Source organism: Amborella trichopoda, chromosome 11, assembly GCF_054954075.1.
Source record: "Amborella trichopoda isolate Santa Cruz 75 chromosome 11, AtrichopodaSantaCruz75HAP2 v2.0, whole genome shotgun sequence".
Lineage (NCBI taxonomy): Eukaryota > Viridiplantae > Streptophyta > Magnoliopsida > Amborellales > Amborellaceae > Amborella > Amborella trichopoda.
This window is the reverse complement of record NC_142346.1, coordinates 25,673,168-25,696,963: the sequence shown is the minus strand read 5'-3', so window position 1 is coordinate 25,696,963 and position 23,796 is coordinate 25,673,168. Positions and strand designations below refer to the sequence as shown.

Below are 23,796 nucleotides of genomic sequence, written 5' to 3'. Positions count from 1 at the left end.
AAATTAATCCCATAGGTCCCATGAGCCACAGTACTTGAGGCAGGATACATGACTGGACAAATCAAAGCTAACCAATAGGTCGTTCGATCTCTGGGATTGCAGTGGATTACAAGTGTGCCCCTGAGGACATGCACTCTAGTGGATGCAGGGGTTCCTCTATCTATACGTGTGCACAGATATGATTCAACAGATCTAACTGTATCAAAACGGCTTCACAGTACGACTATCTTACGCACACGCTGTGAGTGAACGTACTAAGTAAGGGATTTGGCTCATGTCCTCTTAGAGCCCAGTTCGCTCACATGAGGAAAAACAAACACAAAAAAACACAAGTCATTCACAAGTGTCGTGGCCATAAACATTATAAGGTGCTCTCATCGACCCTAACTAGAGTGAACCCTCAAACCTCTCCATTTAAAAACAACAAGGCCTAACAGTACCACCTCATGACCCGGGGTTTTCAGACTTGACCAAATCCCAATTCGGTCCGACTTCGGTAGCCTCACTGCTCTTAGTTAATCCTACTAGAACCAAGAACTAGGTTGGCAAACACGAGGCCATGAAAGGCCATAATTCCAACATATTCCTTTATTTAGTGTGAGGAAAGTAGAAAAAGTGTCATGCTTCCTGCACAATAAATGGATCTTTCTCCCTTGCCTCAAATTCATTACCTCCTAGGAACGACAAGGGGATGGATCTCAAAAATTTGGAAGAGGAGGTCCCAATCAAGGAGATTAAAGTAGGCTGAAGTGTGATCATTGTGGTAGGATTTGCCACATTAAAGAAAATTGTCGAGGATTTACTTGGTCGATCTGCAAAATTCAATCATTCTCAATAATTATATGCGCACATTGTTTCATCCACCGGTGGTTTAACAACTATTAATGCCAATGCTTCGAGGCTTGACTGAGTCAACTCAGACTCGGGCAAGTGGAGTATTTGTCGAGTACACTTGGACTCGGCCAAGTAGTTGATTTTTTTCACAAACTCAAACCAAATTGTGCTTTGCTCCTCCATTATTGAGGACTATAACGGGCATGTGACTGAATCAGCCTTTTTGAATCGTTTTCATACCATTATCAATGTGATTGCTAAAATTTAATAATCCCAAGAATCTAGTGGAGGACTATGAAACTAGTTTTACATCAAAGAAACTACCAAAACTCGATCAAAAGCTCAGGTTTTGATCAAAGTTCTCAGCAAGAAAAAAACCAGTCCCCTACTTCGTCAATTTCTCCTTCAATTCTTAGTCTTTTTCACTATTTTGTGTCTCTCTTTGTAGATCTGTGTGACCCACAAAAGCCCTATGTGCATTTGTTGGTTGGAGGCCCATAGATCAAGATATCGAAGCTTTATTCATCGGATATGAAGAAACTGTGTATTTTTGGTATGCATCGATCGGATCCGCCATTTTACTGATTTCTCCTTTGATTATGTCTTTTGTTTTCTTTTGTATATTATTTTGTGATCTCAAAACTTTGAGCACTTATTAGTTGGAGGTAAAAAGATTGAAATATTGAAGTGTTTTTCACCGGATCTAAAGAAACCCTATACCTTTGGTATGCACATCTGCCATTTTACTAATTTCTCCTTTGATTCTCAGTCATTATCATTGTTTTGGTCTCAAACGTTATTCATTAGATATGAAGAAACCCTGTATTTTTGGTATGCATCGATCCAATCCGCCATTTTACCAATTTCACCTTTTATTTTGTCTTTTTCACTATTTTTGTTTCTTTTTGTTGATTGATTATTTTGTGACCTACAAAAAGATCAAAAACTCTGTGCATTTGTTGGCTGGAGATCAAAGAACGAAATATTGGAGTGTTTTTCATCAGATCTAAAGAAACCCTATATTTTTGTTATGCACATCTGCCATTTTACTAATTTCTCCTTTGATTCTCATTCATTATCATTGGTTTTTGTTTCTTTTTGTAAATTATTGTGCGATCTACAAAAGCCAGGTCAATTTTTTTTATTGTAGGACTCTAGATCGGGACAGTGAAGTTTTATTTCATTAGATATGAAGAACACCCTTTTTAGGGATTAGCTAATTCAAAACATTAATGATATTACCAATTTTATTCAGGTAATTACTATATATTGATAATTTTATTCTTATTTATAATTTTATTAGTTAAATTAAGCAATATATATGCCTTGAAATATGTAGGTGTAAATATTTTGCTTAAAATATTTTCTGAATTCACTTTGAAAAATCAGTAATGTATAGTAATCAAAATGCATTTTTGTAAAATGCCTAATACAAAGGCAAAACATTTTTAATTTAAAATTGAGTAATATATATTAGATATTAATATTACTAACTTTATTTACATTGATTATTTACACCAACCAACGTTTTTCTTGAAACAGGCCTTGGGTTTATTTGTTCGATTCGAGCCCAAAATTGATAGATCCAACCCAAAAGTTCGGATATGTTGAACGCTTGAACAACAAAATTAAGGTGATGTTTCTAACTTAAGTTCATATTTTCATGCAATGTTCTGTTAATAAACCTATTTATAATGCCATGATTTTGAATTTCACCTTTTCGAATAATTAATCTAATTACAATGCCATGCTTTTGATTTTTCATAATTTTCGAAAGAAGTTCGTAATTATTATGTTTAATATAAGAGGATGCAATTTTTCTAAAATAGTTTGTAAATTTTTATTGTTATATTCATTTCAATATTTTCATAATTATGTGGATGACATTCTAATAGCTAGTAGCTTCTTAGACCATGTAAGGGATACAAACGCAATGCTATCGAATAACTTTAATATAAAGGACATGGCAGAGGCTTCGTATGTACTGGGAATCCAAATAATAAGAGATAGATCAGCCCACACTATTCAATTGTCTCAATCTACATATTGCAAGAAAGTTCTTGAAAGATTTGGGATGAGTGAGTCCAAGCCAATAGATACACATGTGGAAAAGAGAGGAAAATTGAATGTTAATATGTAACCTAATGATGATCTTGAGAGAAGAGAGACGGAAAAGGTCCCATATAGGAGTATCGTAGGATCATTAATGTATTTAACTATGGAAATTAGACCCGACCTAGGTTTTGCCCAAAACATAATAGGTCGATTTCAAAGTGATCCCGGATTAAAACATTGAAAAGCCGTTAAAAAAATCATGAAGCATTTGAAAGAAACATTTGATTATGAAATAACCTATGGAAATGTGAGTGAACATTTGATTATGAAATAACCTATGCAAATGTGAGTGAACTTAGGTAGCGTTTGACAATCATGTAAATGGGCGTAAAGTGGGGAAAGTACCCGACTTTCCCCTATACTGTATATTGTATATTGAACGCGTTTGATAAAAAAAGAGGGAAAATCGGATCTACCATTTTTTTCCTTTCCCCTTTCACTATTCACCTTTAACATTCTAACCGTGCAAGGGGTTGGGTGAGCGGCAGCTTTCACCCAAAATTTCATTCCGACTTTCACCCCATCAAAAACCCTCATGAGGACTTTCTCTCACTCACGTCCACCATTATTGTTCCCCTTCACCCCATCAAAAACCCTCATGTGGATTCTCTCTCTCACCTTCGCCATTATTGTTCCGCCAAACTCCTCTAACTCTTGAAAACCCTCTCTAACTCATCTTCTTCGGGTTAAGGAAGCAATCTGATAACTCGAACTCAGGCTGAGTTTATCCTAGATCTTTTGATAATGGTTTTTGTGGCAATGGTGCCTTTTTTCTTTTTCCCTTTATCTTTACTGAATATATTTTTTGGATACGGATTTTTTACAACTTATATATGTATTATGGAGACAAAATGCATATTTTTAGGTTTATTTGTTTTTGTTTGGAATTTATAGCTTGTAGTGAGTTGATAAGGAGTTGTTTCTGAAAAAAAAGATTATTTTGAAAGGGATGGATAAGGGTTCAGGGTATATGAGCAATAAGTTGTAAGAGAACGAGTATAGTTTTAGGCATTTAAGGCAACCACTGGTTCAAATGTTGTCTCCAAAAGTTCTTATTTGAAATTTTTTTGTTGAATTCCTTCAATTTTGAGTGAGAAATTTGTAATGGTTTATTATGCCGCCTCTGCAACTCTTTATTGTTAGTTTTGGTTGAATTTCTTGACTCTTATTGATGCATCATAAATAGAATGTTGCTGCATTCGATTATTGTTTCTTCAGTCATTAGATTAACCATGAAGTACGCTTCTGAGCTCAAGACTGTGATATATTTTTTGACATGGCCATTATTATTATTATATGGGGAGAACTTGTGGTTTAGAAAGTTAGATCATGAAGGTTTTTATAGTTTTGAATGGGGTTTCTTGCATGGTTATATGACTTTTAGTGTACTGATATGGAGTGTTGTGTAGGTGTTCTTAAGATCATATAATTTTGTCTTTCATTGTTCTTCTATTATGAAAAATTTACAGAACATTTCTGATGTTATGGTATGGGGTCATGTTTTCACATTATCAGTACATAAGACGTGGACAAAGTGGTCCAACTCTGAGTTTTACGAGTGTTATCCTCTATTTATGTAAATATTGGTAGCATTTGAGGGGGTTCACACTCAAGATCCACTTCGAGTTACTTATTTTTAAATGTAAGAAGCAAGATACGGTAGCTCTTTCCACTATGAAAGCCGAGTATATGGCTTTGTGCTTCGCAACCTTAGAAGCCATATGGATTAAGAAGTTCTTGAATCATTTGTATTTCAACCCACTCAAACATGGAACCGTTAGAATCATGTGTGATAATCAAGCCACCATTGCCGTGGCAGTTGAACCTAGGTTCCATAGCATGTCAAGACACATTAAAGCCCAATATCATCGAGTGAGAGAAGAGATTGCAGCTGGTGAGATAGAAGTTGTTTACATTCCATCTGAGGCTATGCATGCCGACCTGTTGACCAAAGGGCGGGGGCTAGTGATTTTGTGAGTCATGTGCATGGGATGGGATTAAGAAGGTTGACATAATTGTTATTACTTTCTTTACTGCTAATGAGTATTACATTCATGGATGTGTATGAATGTTTTATTTTATTCTATTGTGAATGAGAATGACAGTGAGATGGCATTAAGCCCTCAAAAGGCCAAGTGGGAGAATGTTGGCACTATGGCCTTTCATCGCCTGAATACCGATAGTCTCTCATTCACTGGGAGTGATTGAGAAATAGAATTTGGGTACTTTGCGAACCGGGGCCTAGATTTTTATACCCCAAGTACATGAGGCATTGAGCGTTCACGTTTAGAGAAAGCAATTTCTCAAGAGTTGTGAGGGTCACCTCCTAATCAAGATCTTACCTTAATTAGCCACATGTTTGTTGCAATTAGCCAGGGCTTGGAGATTATAATCGAGTGTAATAGAACCTGAGTGTACTAATATGAGAACTGGCCTTGTATGGGGTGGTCAAGACTTATGGGACATAAGTCTATATCCTGACACGAGACCATGTCATGGCATGTGCATAATCATTTGCTAGGGAAGCCACTCTTCCAAATGCATTATCGGACTTTGGAAGAGCCAGTGCACATGTGCTTTGAGAGGACCCATGTAATTTAGTGGCAATATGTCCCACAGGAGTGCTCTTGTAATCCATTGATAGTCGGATGATGGGAAGCTCTGGCTCAGTGATTTTGATGTGACCAATTATATGTCCCTGCTATAAACTGTGAAGTATAGGTCCATTGGGTCAGCTTGAGACACCGGTGGAATGTCATTCGGGACTATGGAGTACTCCCATACCTAGAGTCAAAGCCAAGAGATCTCACATACCCTTGGTCCAATTTAATTATGATGGAAAATGATGAACAAATGTTAAAAAATGCTTTAAATATTTATTGAGAGTTTTGGAGAATTTTTCAAAATTTTGTAATTGCCAAAAAGGTGTTTTCAAAATTTGCTTGAACAAAATGACCATTGAGGACATCCATGTGGATGCCACATGGCACCCAAGTGGCCATAGGGTGGCCACATGGCACCACAAGGCCCCACTTGCCGCTCACGTCAGCCCTAGGCATGGGGTCTCAATGGAATTAATCATATAGTTTTATTTAGAACCTTATGTTGTTATTTGAGTGCGTTATATTATGTTATAATATAACGTGTGATTTTGTCACATGCTTAAATTGGCTCTCAAATGTGACATGCTTGGCATGTGTGAGGTCAAGTTAATTTCAAGGTGAATTTTAGTTTAATTTGAGTTTCAAAGTTCATTTTTATATTTTGAAATCTTCCATGTGTCAAGGTGACACAAGGTTTTATTTCATTGGTTTGAGAAATTAGATCCACTTTTTGATTGGTTTTCTTAAAGTAGATATTTTCCCATATGTGTGGGTTGTCTCTTTACTTATATACCCCTTGCCCTTGATCAATCTCTACACTTATGGAATTATTTAATATGAAGGGCTTTTATGTAAATACTATTTTGATGTATTTGGAATTAAACTATGAAGCTAAGGACTTAAGGTTATGTGGCTTAACTTAGGGTTTTATATGAGTGATAAGGTGCAAAATCCCATTCCTTCATCCTAGTGGTTGGATGGGGATGGGCCATTAATTATGTGCATCAAGGATCATGATCTACTCCTAACTTACACACTTCATATAAATACATCATAGGTCCAACCCTAACCCATAATTGAGAAATTTGATTTTGATTATGCAAAAGAGACTAGAGAGATCAAACCATTCGAGCCTCCACACACCACCCATTGAAACTTGAGCTCCTTCATTCCATTGATGATCCTTTGAAGATTTATGGTGTTCCTCCAATTCATACGATCAAGCTTATCTTAAGTTATCGTCAAGGTATTATCTTATTAAGTTTTTCTTCATCAAATTTCATCTTGCTCTTCATTAAAGCTAGCTGGAAATCTGTGTTTACAGTAGTCATAAGCTTCATTAATCTCAAGTTTTATATCATCTTCATGCTACTTCTATATAGTGTGGTCCCTCATTTTAATTATGAGCTTTATGCCTTGATGATCCATTGGTTATGAATTGTTCCTATTGATTTCTTCCTCGCGATTTTTCTAGAATATTTCTAAGACTTGATCTTGAAATTCCAGAGATATTTTATTCCCCTTAGAGCTGTGATATTCATTTGAAGCTCATATTTTTGCATCAAAACTTGTGTTGGTGGACTAGTGGACCACCATACGTAGTGTGGCCATATCTCCTATGGTTTTGATTCAATTTTATCCTAGATTATGGACCTTATGAAGTGTTTCTAAAGGTGCATGAGCTTCCCAATTGGATGAGATCCCCTTGAGATAATTAAACCATTCTTACACTAATCTTTGGGACAAAATTAAGCCCTTAAAAGACCCGATCGTGACCTGGGCACAAAGGGTTCGACCCATTGGCTTCCCACTTAGTTTGGCACTCTAATCTCATTGTTTTATTGTTTACTTTCACTGTAATTGCTGTTGGAGCAGTTGGGTTATCGTAATTTTGTTTATGTGAAGGTTTATGTGAATTGTATGTAACTCAATGTCATCATTTTGAGCTAGTGTGAGTGGCATGTAATTTTCCCCATAAGGGGACTGCTTTAGAGTTGAATTTCAGTGGTTATTAAAGTTTTCTAGTGTTTGTGAGTTTGTTTTAAAAGTGTTGTAATTGTATCCTTTCTTGGTTCAAGCAAGACTATTTGTTGAAAAGTATCAAGTTGCTTTGTTTTTCGGCTTCATTTTAAAGCACCAAAACTTTATAGGGATCCCTAGCACTAGGGATCGAGATCCGAAAATTTAAAAATCGAGATCCCTAAAAGATCCATTCTGAGAACAACAAAATAAAGATCCTACAGAATCAAGATCCTAGAAGGGATTGTCTACCAAAGTAGGAGATCTCGGTAACTTTGATTTGCCTTTCCTAAAGAATAGATCATTGGAAAGGACAGTTGCATCTCTCAGCCCCTTGGAGAGAAAATATAATAGGTGAGCACCATTCTGAGGAGGACAACTAGTGATAGGCATGGAATTCCAAGTGGCGCTGCCCATCTTGCAATATTCCTGGAATCATGTTTGGGAGGTTTGATCTCAGCAATTAAAGAATTTTGTAAGAAATCTACCATATGTTGCACATGGCTTTGGGGTATGAAGGTTTGGCTAGGCCTGGCTGAATATTGGATAGAGAGAGAGGTTGGGGATAAGAGGGAATAAGGTTTCAGAAGGAATAAAACTGGGGTCGAAGAGGAAGGATTTATGGGAGATTGAAGGATAGGAACCTTAGATGTATTAAGGGAATTGTGACGTTTGAGGAGATGGAAATAATTTTGATAAAGGGGTGGGAAAGAACATGATCTTAAATAGGTGAGCAAAGGAAGAAAATTGGTATGGCATTACATGAGGGGAAAGGGATGGGGTCTGCAGCCAGGGAACAAGGTTGAATGGGTGGTGTGGATTAATGGGGGAAGGGTGCACAAAGAAGAACTAGCTGGCCTAATAAATTTGGAGTATTTTCAGCCAGTTTGGGGATGCTGGACAGGGTTGACTAGCTAGGTTTTCTTGGTTAGGAAGTAAGGAATGATGTAGTTAGGGTGGGAACGAGGGTTGAGATGGCGAAAAACGAATGTAGAACTTGAGGGTTTGAACCAGATGGATGAGGCAGGTGTTCCATTTTAGAAGAGAGGAGAAAGGGGGACAAGAGTTGGAAAGTGGACGTTCCCTCCCCTCAAAGGGCTTATTTAAAAAATTTATCCTAATTAAGTCATTCCAGGCTTCAAATTGTGGTCAAGAGCCTACTGATGAAGTTTAGGTTTATTTGGAGCTTTGTTAATTAAAAAGGTATTCGTAGGATGTCATATAACTTTTGATCTTTTTATGAATGTTGATGAAAGGTGTGGCTATGTGGAACTTAAAGTATTAAATTCAAAAAATTTCTCTTACTTTAATTTCAAATACAAGAATTCCACTTACATGGGCAACAATATGTTGTTGTAAAATTAAATTAATGCCCTAGATACAACTTAGAATCTTTATTTTTACTGCCAAGAGAAATAGAAACTATCCAGGAGATTTAAACTAACTTCCACCATAATATTGTACAAAATAAGTTCTTGAGAATTCACCGAAAATAGGAAATAATACTGAAAAATTAATTAAAACTACTGGGAAGACTTACTGGAAGATGCCTGGAGTTATCTTACCAGGACTTTATACACCCGATTCCTTGACCAATGATACACTTTTACTCCTTAAGGTGTTGCTAGAAATTATGAGATAAGAAAGCTTTAAAGGTAATATTTCTTTTTCTAGGGTTTTAGAGAGCTCAAAAATCAACTAGGGTTTCCACAAATCCTATAGGAACATATTAGGGTTGAATATGTAATTTAATATCTCTCTGGGTTAGACTTCTGCCTTCTTTCTTCAAAATATAGCAAGCCTATCTTCTAGGGTTTCATATTGTATCAACCTTGTTTTCATTTCTTTGGGTGGCATGATACAAAATAAGAGGAGAGAGAAAGTGGCATGAAGGAAAGGGGAGAGAGACATGAAGGAAAGAGGAGAGAGACTTGGGAGTGAGACAGAGAGGATCTAGTTTGCCATAATTTGGAATGGGATTCTTTCTAAGTATTACCTTATCCAATTTCTAGCTAGGCCATTAGGATAAATAGGAAATCTGTGGGCTAAGAGAGATTCAACCAGGGCCATCCATCTCACAAATCAGTCATCATGATTTTAGGTGGAAAGATAAGAACTTTATCCCCTTATATTTTGACCCAAGTCCAACTCCTATTTAAAATTGATATATAATTAATCTTATCATAATGTAGATCTCCCATAATCAAAGATAATCTGAATTTTGAATAACTCCCATTAGAATAGGAAACCAAATCCAATTCAAAATTAAATAGATTTCTTATCATTAACCAATTTAAAATTTGAACCAAAAATTAAGAAAGTGGGGTGTGCCTCCCTTTCACCTAAAAAACATGGCGTGGGGCTTTTAATTCCTCAAAACGTTGTATGCCACCTTTTATGCTAAAAAGGTGAAGTTGTGTGCCACCTTTTCTGCTAAAGAGGTGGTGTCCCACTAAGTTGAAAAAAACAAAATTGAATAAATCTTTTTAACGGAGGTGGGGTGTGCCCCCTTTATCCCCAAAAAGTGGTGTACCCATTTTTTTCACAAAAAGTGGTGCGCCCATTTTTTGTTTAAAAAAATAGGGCGTGGTCCTTAGGGAGTCGGGGCTGATCCTTGGTCCCACATGTGTTAGTTGAAGTTTTGAAATTTTCAAAAATACCCTTTTAATGAAACATACAGCAGAAAAAATATTTTAAAATTCTAAAAAATATTTAAAAATCAAAAAAACATTTCAAGCCAAAATAAAACATACTAAGAGTGAATTGGTACCAATGGGTCAAAATTAACGACAATGAGGGCACTCCACTCGCCTTAGAAACCATGATTCAGTACTGTTTTCTTATCTAACCCATCAAAGACCTATGACCATAGTCTCAAAGCAAGGGCTCATGATTAGATTGTCAAAGTTAGATAATAAACAGTGGGATTATGATCTTGAAATGTAGATTTCAGTTCACCCCTTTAAGAGCAAGTCTAGCACTTGTCACCACACTGCAAATGGAGCTCTCTTTATGCACATGTACACGCGTCCTTTTATAGGGCTGCTTCCTAATAATGTGGTTGTAATGTGTATATGCCATGCAGAAGTTTGTTCAGGCTTTGGCCCTTACTCTCACAGGCCTATAACCTTACACAAGAGACCACACAGTTCTCCTGACCTACAATCATGATCCATAGGCATCTCTCCAACCTCAACAAGGGATGACCCACTGCAAATTCTTTTCGGTAGTGCCACATGCCCAGGGCTAAGGATTTTGGACATGACCAAGGCTATAAACCACCCAACCCTTGGTCAGTCAACATACACACTCCCACTGAAATATATATTCTATTATAAATATCATTTTTTACAAGCTCTCCAGACGTTTAAAGGCCACAAAACCCAACAGTTGTTAAGGTTTTAATGAGTACATGAGTATTTGAAAAAATGGGAGGTTGATATTTGCAAATAGAAAATCTCATTTTGGCTACATACTAAAAACAATGAATCAAGGTTCAAGTAAGAGTAGAATTAGGTCATCTAGTGGGAGTTTGTTTGGAAATCCATAGAAGTCATGCAAGGCCTATGGCTAACAGTAGTTGTTATATCTTTGAATGAACATTAAGTTATTAAGTAAACAATATTGGGACTATTATCCAATATACATGGTGGACAAACCAAGACACATGTGGACAATAAGAATCACATTAAACATATGAAGACTTGATAAAAGCCTGATGTGAATATGCTATTTCAGTTCCCAGACATCAGATGTAGATCACCAGAAACAAGGAATTATGCGATTGCAACCCATAAACATAGTAGGCATATATATCACAACATAGATGTGAAATCCATAAAGAAATCATCTTTAATAAAACGCCCTCTAACCTGATGAGTTGAAAGGAAAAAAATATCTGGGTCTTCATAGAAGGCATCATTTGTTCCATTCCCATGATAAACATCGAAGTCGATAATAAATACTTGCTTGAGTCCATGCACACGCTGAGCATGCCGAGCTGCTATGGCAACATTTCCAAAGACACAGAATCCCATTGGGCCTTTTGGAATAGCATGGTGACCTGGAGGCCGAACCAATGCAAAACCAACAGGTATATCTGCTTTCGCTTTTGCTGCTCTTGGCAATTCGCATGAAATTTTTAGCAAACAGGAAAATGCAAGTCACAATAATTTGCTAATTATCCATCATTACACATTACAAGTAAACAAGCAAAAGAGTAAATGAAGCAAAAACTTTAAAGCAAAAGAGTAAATGAAGCAAAAACTTTAAAGCAAAAGAGTAAAACTTTATATGTAAGAAAAGTAAACAAGCAAAAGAGTAAATGAAGCAAAGAGTACCTCCAGAATGCATGCAACATAAATCATATTTGGTGGTCTAGCACTGGCAGCCCATTGTGTACACATGGCCAGATGCCAATTAAACACACTTCACAAGCTTTTGATCCGAAATTTTCAAATCATCTTTGAATCACCTTGCAAACAAATCCAAAACAAAATGCCATACTAAAAACCCAAGATCTGATCATCCATAAATAGCCCATTCATCTCAGGGGTCAATGATTTGGAGCATTTTTTGTGATCAAAATCACTTAATTTTAAATTTAATGAAATTAATCTTGGGGGTAACTACAGATGATCTAAAAGTTTTAAGATAAAAAGCCCCTGCGTGTTTTTCGGGTTACTAACCATTTGTTGACAGTGAACCGCCAAAACAACAAATCCTTATCTTTCATATTAAGCCCAAAATAAGGTGGAAGACTTAAATGTGAAACACATGTTACATTGAAAATCAGCTTGACGTAATGGATAACCAAAACTTACAATAGAATCGATCAGTGTAATTCCTGCACCAGCAGCAACATAGGACTCTTGAAATGTCTGCATGACAAACGTTACATTAAATAGACCGTAGCTGTGCATTCCCCATGAAAAGACTTCAAGGAGAAACAAACAGAAGTCCATTGATCCACACCCAACCCCTCCCCTTACCCCACCCCAAACAGCCGATGTTACAGTTAAGCCAATGAGCTTATATAATCTGTTTCCGTGTCTATGTGCACGAATGTGTGTATGTGCAGATGCAAGTGTGTGTGTGTGCATGTCTTCACACATTTAGAAGAAAAAAAAAGAAAAACCCAAATTTCGTTTGAGACTACTTTTTCCCAAAAGAAAAAAAATAAAAAACCTTGGCTTTATGAAATTCTTTTGATATTTAATTTTCTTTTTTAAAGAGATTTGACAAATCATTATAGACCAGTTTATTTTAATTGTATTGCATATTAAATTCTTTTTGAATTTATTTTGTAACATTTTACTTTTATCACTTTCACTATATGGTGGCTTGGAAATGGGAAATTTGGATGGAATGTATACGGAAATCCAAATCTCTGATTATGGACTTGAGGTTGTGGACATGTATTTTTGTATTAGTTATTCAATATTTGAGTACTTTTTATTACTTTATGGATATTTAATTATCAAATCTATATCTTTTAGACTTTTAATTAGTTTGATCTTATATTATCAAGTGTGTACTAATTAGGGGTACTAATTTATTACAATTGTGAAATGTGATTCAATGTTCTCAATCTATTTTACAGCATCCAGGTGCGCATTTTTGCATATATACATAGTTAAAATAAATAAAATCCTTAGGTGTACATAAATGAAACAAATACATTTCATATATGTTCATTGGGAGAGCACATATATGCATGTATTTTTGTCACGACGCCTCGAACCATTGATGCCCGCCCAGAACCTAGCTGCTCAAACCCGCCCACCGCCCCCCTTCCCCCCCCCCCCCCCCCAACCCTCGACAAAAAAACAACAGAAAAACTGCCTAGGTGCCTCCTGGCATTTTTTTTAACCTCTATCCACATTTCTAAATTTGACAAATGCATTCATGAATTAAAATGAGTACAATACTCAAGAAGACAAGCCACTTTATGCATAGGCCACTTATGAATTACTCCTTATCATCAGTTTTTGCAATAGAAACACAAACTTTTGATTAGGCCATTACATTTTGCAACTTTGCTGGGAAAGGTGCATTTTCAGGAGACATGATGCAAGCCACTCTAACCACAGTCTCTTCACCAATTATTAACATAACATGCCCATATGATCCATTGTAGTGTATCTATCAATATGGCCTTATAATAGCAACTTCTTAGTGAAAATAGGATATTCTTAGTGACAAATGTATGCCAAGCTTGTTGTGTATAAATGTAGATTTGTTAAGTATATTGTGAGACCCTCAGCAAATCCTTGAATCTGTAACTTTTTTTAGTTAATTGTGTCTCAAAACATCCATGATCCTCATGTATTTATATACATTTTAAAGTAAAGCTAATAAATAAATAAAATTATATATATTTTTGGTGGTTTTTGTTGTTTGAACGGTAGCCTTGGGCCTCTAGCCTTTTTTTTTCTTTTCAATGGGCTCCCGGCAAACATGTCCACCTCGTGGACAAGTTTGCCACAGTGAACAAGTTCATCGCAAGTCCTTTGCAAGCTATGAGCTTGCTTTCTTTTATTTATGCGGCCTAGCCACTTTTATATGGATTATTTCTTTCTTTCTTTGGCTAATTTTTCCTCCATTTATTAATATTATTTTGGAGCCTGGCTTTTTCTTTAAAATAGAGCTTGAAGCCATGTCACCTTTATGCGGCACTCTAGTCTTTAATGTTTCACTTAACCTACACGTCTCATGTCCTCTTTTGGACACGTCACTTGAGGGTGATAATTATATACTTTGTTATATTATGTACGTATCTACATATATATATATAAATCGAAAAAGATTTTGTTTGGGCTGATAAAATAGTATGCACCTGAAGGCCCAAATTTTGTCTCGGCCGATCAGATGGCTACGGTTGTGTTTCATCTCAGAATTTTAGGTTCTTTTTAATACAAATCCAAATTATTTGTTATTTTGAGCATTTACTCTTGAAAAATAAGTGAACCTAATAAAATATTAAAAACAAATTTGTAAAAAACAAATTGTTCAAAACACCCTTGAAAGTTCTAGAAGTATTTTGGTCATTTATTTTTATGAATTATCTTTTAATATTTTTATTTGGTGCGCATTAATGAGAAGACTGGATGCTCCAAATTTCAATTGTCTTGGATTTATATAAAAAAGATTAAAATTCAAATACAAAATGTAATTATGACTGTCAGATTGGGCAAGATTCAATTTGGGTCGTTGGGCAAATACTATTGATCAGCCCTTGGGCATGTAAAAGTTAACTCCATATATATATATATATATATATATATATATATATATATATATATATATATATATATATATATATATATATATATATATATATATATATATATATATATATATATATATATATATATATATATATATATATATAAATGTATATATGTGTATATATACATATATGTACATATGTATATATATGTATATATACATATGTACATATGTATATATATTGAGTTTTAGTTCGTCTTTAGACATGGAGGGATGTTGTTGTTGGAGAAGGGTCACACATTCTGAAATGTCCATCTTTGGAGGTGGAGAAGATTATACAAATTTCATTTTGATTTTGTTGGGATTTAGGGAGTCATTTTTGTAACTATCCCACCATTTGATAGTAATTTGGCGGTGTAGTGTTGGAAGATAATCATATCTATCCATATTGTCTAATGAAATCTGGTACTCCCATTTTAAAATCCATGGGACCTGATATAAGGCCATAAAATATAAGTGGAAGTTTCTTTTTAAACTTCTTGTATTAAAATCAGAGAATTTTCTCTGAGAAATTTGGAGTTTTATTGGGAGTATCTGGTCTGTGGATCCCCATATGGAGAACCAAATTTTTAAACCAGTTCGGGAAATCATTTGGGTCAGTTATTTTAAACTGTATGTACCAACTATGAGAATTTTTTGTATTTTGGTACGCGAAGACTTCATCCCAAGCCTTCATATATTCATAATAGTGATAGAATTTGATTTTAAATCCTTTTGATTTTATGACCTTGGGTTTTAAAGGGTCCAATCCCCACTCTTTGTAAGTGATAACCTTTTTTATTTGAAATTTGGAGTATGCTATGAAGACTGATTCGGTTTCTATTAATATACATTCATAACATTCCCTGCATTTTTCTCCATTGTTTGGATGCATATGTTGCCTTAGATATAAGGCAGCTATTTCAGTCAGATGTTTGGACTGATGCTCATTTTCGATGACCAGCAGTGGAACATATGTTGTCTCTAAATATTTTGATTTTGCACTAGGAATTTGAGTGCATATTGGATTTTGAGATGGGGATGTATCAATATCCTGAATTTGTTTTCTTATTAAGGATTTTGGTGTTGATGGAGATGCCAGGGATAACCCTGGACTAGGAACTATGTCCATTGTTATCTCTGAGGTTGCTCGCCTTCCCTTCTGTCTTCCCTGCAAGAATTCTCGAGTCAAGAAGTCAGGCAGATAATTATTTTTACCATTAATATGTTCAATAGTAAATTTGAAAGCTGAAAGAATACCTTGCCATCTTGCAAAAATTTATTTGGCTACTAGATTTTTTACATCTTTCTGGAAGATATCCTTTGCTGCTTTAAAATCTGTTCTTAAAAAAAATGGTTGATTAAGTAGATCACTTTGGAATTTGGTAATGGTGTGAACTATTGCCAGAATTTCCTTTTTTATAGTTGGGTAATTTTGTTGAGTAGGATTCCAAGTATTAGATGTAAAGCGACCCAAGTGTTCTTGATCGTTTACCTTCTGTTTTAGTATGGCACCAAATCCTTGTTCTGAGACATCTGTTTCAACTATTTTAAATGCTGAAGGACTAGATAGTGCCAGACATGGTAATTCTTTAGCCTTTATTTTGATCTTTTTTACAGCTATAGTATGTTCGTCCATCCAAGCTGGAGGGTTTTTCTTTAATCTTTGAAATAGAGGTTTTGCATCAATTGCTAAATCTTTATAAAAATCTGAAATATAACTTAGGCATCCAAGAAACCTTTGTAACTCGGTTTTGTCAAAAATTATATCTGGAAATTTAGATGCAAATTCTATTGCCCTATCAATAGGAATGATGCGTCCTTGGAAAATATTATGCCCTAGAAATTTAATTTTTGACTGGCAAAGATTTATTTTTTCTTGCAGAAACCACTAAGCCAGCATTTTTTATTGCTTTGATGAATGTATGTAAATGTTTCTAGTGTTGCTCGATTGATTCTGAAAAAACAAGCACATCATCAATATAGACAATCACAAATTTGGTATAGGGATTAAAGATTTCATTCATGATATTTTGAAATTCAGAGGGTCCATTTTTTAATCCAAAAGGCATAACATTCCATTCAAATTGCCCAAATGGGACGTTAAAGGCGGTTTTATATCTGTCTTCTTCGGCAATCTGGATCTGCCAGTAGCCTGATTTGAGATCGAACTTTGAAAATATACAAACATTGACTAGCCTATCTAAAAAATCTCTTTTGTTTGGGATTGGATATCTAATCCATCTCAAGACTTTATTGAGTGGTTTGTAGTTTATGACCAATCGCGGAGTTCCTCGTTCTATCTCCGAGGCTTTTTCCACATAGAAAGCCGAGCAACTCCAAGGTGATGAAATTTTTCTTATGAGCTTCGTTTCTAATAATTCTTATATTTCCTTTTTGCAAATTTCAAGTAACCTGTTGTTCATTTGGATGGGTCTAGCTTTGGTAGGAATTTTGCTTTATTTGAAATCTGGTTGATATGGTAATTTTACTATATGTTGCTTCCTATTCCAAAATGCATTGGGAATATCTGCACAAATATCTTTTTCCATATTTATTCTTAAAGATTTGATTTTGTCTTGTATTTTTGGGAGAGAGTTTTTCCTCTATATTTTTATATTTTATTTCTTCTTTAAATGGTACAAAAAATTTTCTTTGGAGGAAATGGTGTTTTTAATTTTGTTAATTTCGTGGACTCTGAGCTTTTCAATGAAGGTAAATTTTACCTTATTTCCTTCAATGTTAGCTTCTATCCCTATATCATCTATTTTTATTGGATAGAGCATATTAAAAAATGGAGTCCCTAAAATAACAGGTTGGCTTAATCCTTTTACCATTATAAATGGAAAATTGAAACAAGTACCATTGTTGCATACTGCAGTAGCAGTCAATTGGTAGTTTATGAGCATTTTACTTCCATCTGCTGTATCAAGAATTTGGGTAGTTTTACTAAAATATTTAGTTGGTACCAAACCTTCATTGATACAATTCAGGCCTGCACCTGAGTCTATTAAAGCGATGGTTTGAAAACTGCATTCCTTTTGTACTACGATTTTATTTTGGTAAACCATTTTTGAGTTATTATTTTGTCTACCAAATTTATATATTCACAAGTTTGAATTTTCTCTAATATATTCATCCCAGCTGTAGAAGTTGTGGGTTTAGGAAGGGTATCCTCGACTTCTGGTGGGATGGGGATATTATGTTCAGTTATTAATTAATCAAATTCTTCCTCTATATTCTCATTTTCATTGGGTTCAATGATTGGATTCTAAGCTAGTTCTAAAGATTGGACTCTTAACTTCAGAGTTATCAGTTCATTTCTAACTTCATTAATTTTAGGTTTTAGCTCAGATATTGAAGGTTCCTTTTCTTTATGAGTTTTATTTTGTACTCTTTTTAGAATATCTTGAAAACTGTAGTTTTCTTTTCGCCTCAGGGTCTATTATTTTGTCAATAAGATTTACAATTAGATCTTCTTCTTTTGTGAGGGTATTGATATGCAAACCATTCATATCTATTATTGCCTTATAGTAGTTACATTGGCAATTATCCTTTTCTTCTCCTCGGTCTTCTTCATTTTTAGAATCGGAATCAGAGCTAGTGAAAATGATATCTTCATCATTTATTTCTCCAATTAACATTTCCTCTTCTGATCCAGAGGAGTCTGAATTTTCATTCCCAATTTGGAGTATCTCAAATAATTGGGTTTTGATATGGTCGTTTAATTCTAAAGAATTGATTTTCTTTTGGACCCTGCACTTATTTTTATAATGACTAACTTTGCCACAATTGTAGCAAACAGGGATTTTCTTTCTTCCCTTGTGTTTGAAGGATGGTTTGTCTTTTAGAAATTTTTTGGAGAATTTATCTCTTGTCTTTTGGTAAGGTTTGAACTTTCTTCGTTTAATTGTCTCATGTTTTCTTTTGGAAAAAGGCTTTGAAGGGGGTAAAGTATTAAATCCAAATTGCTCACAAAAGTCTCCTAGCTCCTTTCTCCCCGTTATTCTTTGTTTTTCTAATTGTCTTCTAAGTTTTTAGTCTGTACACAAGGACAGATCCTCAGCACAAATTTCTACTGATAATTCGCCTAAGGTATTCAAAGAATAAGGAATAAGTCCCCCATGTTTGTTTTTCAGTCTGGTTTTTACCTTTTCGGCAAAGAGATGTGGTAAACCAGTTATGAATTTCTCTTTCCAATGGTCTGATTTTCTGTCTTCTCTTGACAGTAGTCGGGAGAAGAATACAACTTTGTACCACTTAGAATGGGAAAGTGTTGGACACCTAAGGTTGGATTATAAGTCCTCAGATCTTGCTGCTAGCAGAGCGATACTTCCTACAAAATGAAGGGTTATGGTATAGATATGTATTGACTGCATTCCCTTCTTGTATTATTGTTTCTTGACCATCTTCTCTTTTGACTATCCATTGTTTTGTAGCATTTAATATTTGATATTTGGAATATTCATCCATATGAAAGTCCCACCAACCTCTTAACCAGCTAGTGAATCCACATATTATAGCTTTAGCTATCTCTTGATCCTAATTTCCACTTGCTTTGCAAGTAGTGGCGTACAGAGTTATGTGCTTCATGAGGTTTAGGATTTGATTTTCTGCCATTCCATCAATATTCCAATTTTCTATGGATTTTCCTGAGTAAAAAACTGAGGTTGATATCAAATCTTCTTCTATTTGTAAGTCTACAGGAGTAGGCCTAGGATAATACATCCGAGTTTGGGATACTAGTCTTACCTTTTTGCCATAGTCAATCCTATTTATTTCTAAGCTTTCAGTTTTAAAAGCTTTATCTATTTCTTCAATTTTTTCTTCAAGTACCTTTTTTAAGACTTGGACTTTCCCTTTTGGATTTTTGAAGATTGACCCTTATCATTAATATTCAGTTTTTTCACTCTATTGACCAGTTCATCTATCAGCTCACTATTCTCCTCTTTTTTCTTTATTCCTTGCAGGCTGAACTTCCCTGCATCAATTGTTGGAGGAGGCTCAAAAAGGACGGCTTCCTTTTTTTTATCTGAGTTTCTTGGTTCAAGAGTTGGTTTTAACTTATGTATGGCATTTTCTATTCGGGTGGTTTGTTTTCCTATTGTTTGGAGGAAAATGTTTGTATAATTGTTTTGTTCAATAATATGTGGTATCTTATCAAGATTAGCCATGCTTAGCTCTCCTTCTTTGGGTCCTAATTTTAGAGGTGAGGCTCTAATTTCGATTTTTTCCCCTAATTTTTCTCCTGTAAGTACTAAACTAGTCTCAAGGGGATGGATGAACTCAATTGTTTCTCCCTTGGAGGTTTGATACGTTTGAAAGGATTTTTCTACCATATTTACTTCAAATTTTGGGATTTTGATATTATAATCTTTGCCTATGTATTTTAGCCATTTAAAGAATTTAACAGTTGCCTTATGTTTTAACATAAATTTGTTAAATTTATAATGAAAGGCATCCCTTAATGGTTCTTTAAGTTATTTAAAAAACCATTATCGTATCAGTTTGTTTTCTTCAGAGTAGAAGTCTTTTTTAATCCATTCTTTATCTATTACAAATTCTTCTGTTTTGAATAACATTAATATCAAAATCTAGATCGAAAGGAGTTGGCTCTTGTTCTTCTATTTCAGAAGAACCTGGGGTCTTAATTCTATAGACTGGTTGCTAGACCTGGATTGGAGTTCTATTTAGTCTTTCGATAATAGTCCTTCTATGGGAAGCTAATCTTTCATGTTCTGATTGTGGGATTGAAGAAGTAGAACTTCTGGGAGGATCCTTGATACTAAGCTATTCTTAATGTGGTCCTTCTGAAGGATGGAAACAGATTTCTATCTCTCCATCAGCATATTCTGTTATTTGCTCAGGGTCTTTGTTTTCTGGAGCTTTGATTCGGGCTTCTGTTTTGCTCTCTAAGAGACAGTCGACATAAACGATTCACTGACTCCTTATTAGAAATAATAGAATCTAGTCTCTGTAATGAGCCCATTTACTTCAATTGTTTCCCAAATTTTTCAGTGGCCCTAACAGATCCAATCTCTTGAAAGTTTTAACTTTAAATCTTAAAACTCAAGGGTTAAACATGGACCCGGGTTCACAAAACCTAGCATTTGTTTGCCAAATATGTTATAAAGTAATGAATACCTTATGTCCAAATGCTAGACAAATGGATTCAAAAGGTCAAACAATATTTTTCCAAACCAATATGGAAAAATCAAACCTGGTCATACCCAAGTCTACAGCATGTATATATATATATATATATATATATATATATATATATATATATATATATGGGTTAATCTACAATTCACAACTCTTCAAATTACAAAGGTTAACGTTAGAGTACGTTGTGAAGGACATATTTACTAATTGTGGTTTCATTTTTAAAAAAAATTACATTTTTATTGCTATGTTACTCATCAAGTAAAGGTATTTGTGCAAATATCATTAAAAGACAATAGGTACTTTTTCATCTTCATAAGAGGTAAAGTTGAAATTTTTACTAAAAGACAAGGTGTACTCTACAAATAAAATTCTAGAACACTAACTTACAAAATACCATTGTACGTTTGCAAAAATTTCAAACTTGCCCTTACTTAATGAATAAGTTACCTATTAAAATAATTTTTTAAATGAAAAGTAATGATTTTTTTATAAATACACTCATCACAACTCATTCTAATATTGACCTTTGTAAATATATACACACACATACATACATACCTATATACATAAAGTGTAAGAGTGTGAGAAATTGATGGTTAATGAAAAAGTCTCTGCTCTTTGAAATTGTTTTTAATTCTCAATAGCAAGAAACATGGGACTTTTGGGAAGCAATTTTTAAGATTTGTAAATTTAGTTGAGGTCTACTGACCCTTTTATCCCAGTATCAAATTGAGATCTATTGACATCTTATCAATTTGACAATAAGATTTGATAACAACTATGATTTAAAAGATCTTCACGAGTGCACTTCAAGTTCACTACGACTCATTTTAGTTCAGCCAGTAGTATCTTAGGAGTGAGCATGCCAGGACAGAATTACACTTAGAATTTCGTTGAGTCAGAGGTATTTACCACTTGGAAAAAAGCAAGTTCTCTTGTGCCTCCAAATCTCAATCTAATTCTCACTAAACCTTCAAAACCAAACCCAGCCTTACGGGGATGAACTGGATCTTGGATGTTTCAGAGTTCATACTAAAAATTGACTTCAACCAAGGGGATTAACTGAAGTGATAAATGCTTTGATTTATACCACGAGATGGCTACTCGAAACTTGCTAAAATCAATGACCTAATATTTTGTGAGGTTGGAACGTTATTATGGCACAAATTTTAGAAGGTGGAAGTCCAAGGTTCAATTTTTGTTGAGACCTTAAAAGTGGATTATGTATTGACGAAACCACGACTTTGTTGTAACAAAAACTGCCATTACAACTTTCGAATCTGCTGGTGATCAGAATATCAGTATGCAGACCACCTGTAATCAGATTGCCCAAGAAATTCAACAGTGGGGAAAAGATCAAAGGGCATCTCCTGGATGCTTTGAATAATCTTATGTTTGATATCTACTTAGGAATGCTAATTGCAAAGGACCTGTGAGAAGCTCTGGAAGCAAATATAAAATGGAAGATGTCGGAAGAAAGAAGTATCTCATTAGCAGATACTTGAATTTTAAGATTACAAAAGAGATATCAATGTTGGAACAAGTCCATGGTTTTCAAATTGTAGCAAATGAACTTGCATCAAATGGTGTTAAACTTGACGAGTCGTTCCATGTTGTTGCAATAGTAGATAAATACCATCCTCTTGGAAAGATTATAGAAATACATTGATGCGTAAGTAAGAAGTTTTGAGCTTGGAACAGTTGATGACTCATTTAACAATTGAAGAGGAGACTAGACTTTAAGATCTAAAAGAGTAAAAGTCACAGATGATCACCAAAGCCGATGTAATTAAAGGTTCGAAAAAGAAAAACTCAAGGACAAAAAGGAAGCAAGATTAAGCAAAAGAAAAAAGATAAGAAAGCTACTAAAGCTCCAAAACCAAAGACAGCTCAAGACAAAGATAAGAAACCATATTATGCTATTCTTGCTACAAAGCAAGCCATGTACAAAAATTCTGTAGAATTCAAAAGAAGCAGCTGGCTTAAGCCAATGTAGCTAAAGAACTATTGGTAGCCATGATCTCTGAAGTAAATGTCATTAGGGGCCACTACACCATGGTCGGACTCAGGAAGGACCAAACATATCTCTAATAACATAAACATGTTTAGGGCTTACGAAATGGTGGCGGAGGAAACCGTCCTTTACAAGGGCAATTCTTCTTCCTCTAAGGTAGTTGGTAAAGGGACAATGAAGTTCGAATTTATGTCCTTCAGGACGTTTATCATGCCCCTGAAGTCTAAAGAAAGCTGGTGCTTGCATACCTTTTAAATAACGAGGGGTTTCAAACTTGTCTTTGAGTCTGACAAGTTTATCTTTTCAAAGAGTGATGTTTTCGAGGGATGGGATGTGCCTCTGAAGGTAGTGTTCAAAGTCAATGTACATACTGGAAAAAGGTACCTCTTCTTCTACGTATAAGATTCATTCCTTTTCTTTATGGCATGGTAGATTAGGTCGAATAAATTATCATGCTTTGAGAAAAACGAGTACTACAGACCTTATTCCCAAGAAACATTGGGTTACAAAAATATTCTAATTCCTACATTTCCTGGATCAAGTTCTTCTTTACAAACAGTAGAAGATGAACTGGAAAATAATGAACAAGAAAATAATCAACAATCTCAAGAAGAGACTCAACAATCCATAACTATATCCAGAATGAAAATAGGAGGAGATGAAGAAATCATCTTTTCACATAATCAAAATTGAAAGCGATATATGTTCGTTTTAGGAGAATTTAATTTTTTAGGACATAAACCATATCATCTTGATATTCTAATTGATACAGGA

The 23,796-nt window shown here is 34.8% G+C and overlaps 1 protein-coding gene across 20 annotated transcripts in view; it reads right to left on the bottom strand.

Moving 5' to 3' along the window:
- LOC18446498 (histone deacetylase 10, chloroplastic) overlaps positions 1–23,796 on the bottom strand; it is a 72,042-nt gene that overhangs the window by 24,917 nt on the left and 23,329 nt on the right. For 6 of the 20 annotated variants that reach the window (XM_088852228.1, XM_088852227.1, XM_088852221.1 and 3 more), the window contains 2 exons: positions 12,395–12,451; positions 11,160–11,685 (listed from right to left, as the gene is read on the bottom strand). In XM_088852228.1, the coding sequence (XP_088708354.1) occupies positions 11,575–11,685; positions 12,395–12,451 (168 nt within the window). In that variant the 3' untranslated portion in view covers positions 11,160–11,574. Of the gene's footprint in view, positions 1–11,159; positions 11,686–11,911; positions 12,046–12,394; positions 12,452–23,796 lie in introns of those variants that run through there. The other 14 variants (XR_016044764.1, XR_016044759.1, XR_016044757.1 and 11 more) reach the window with 5 other exon arrangements.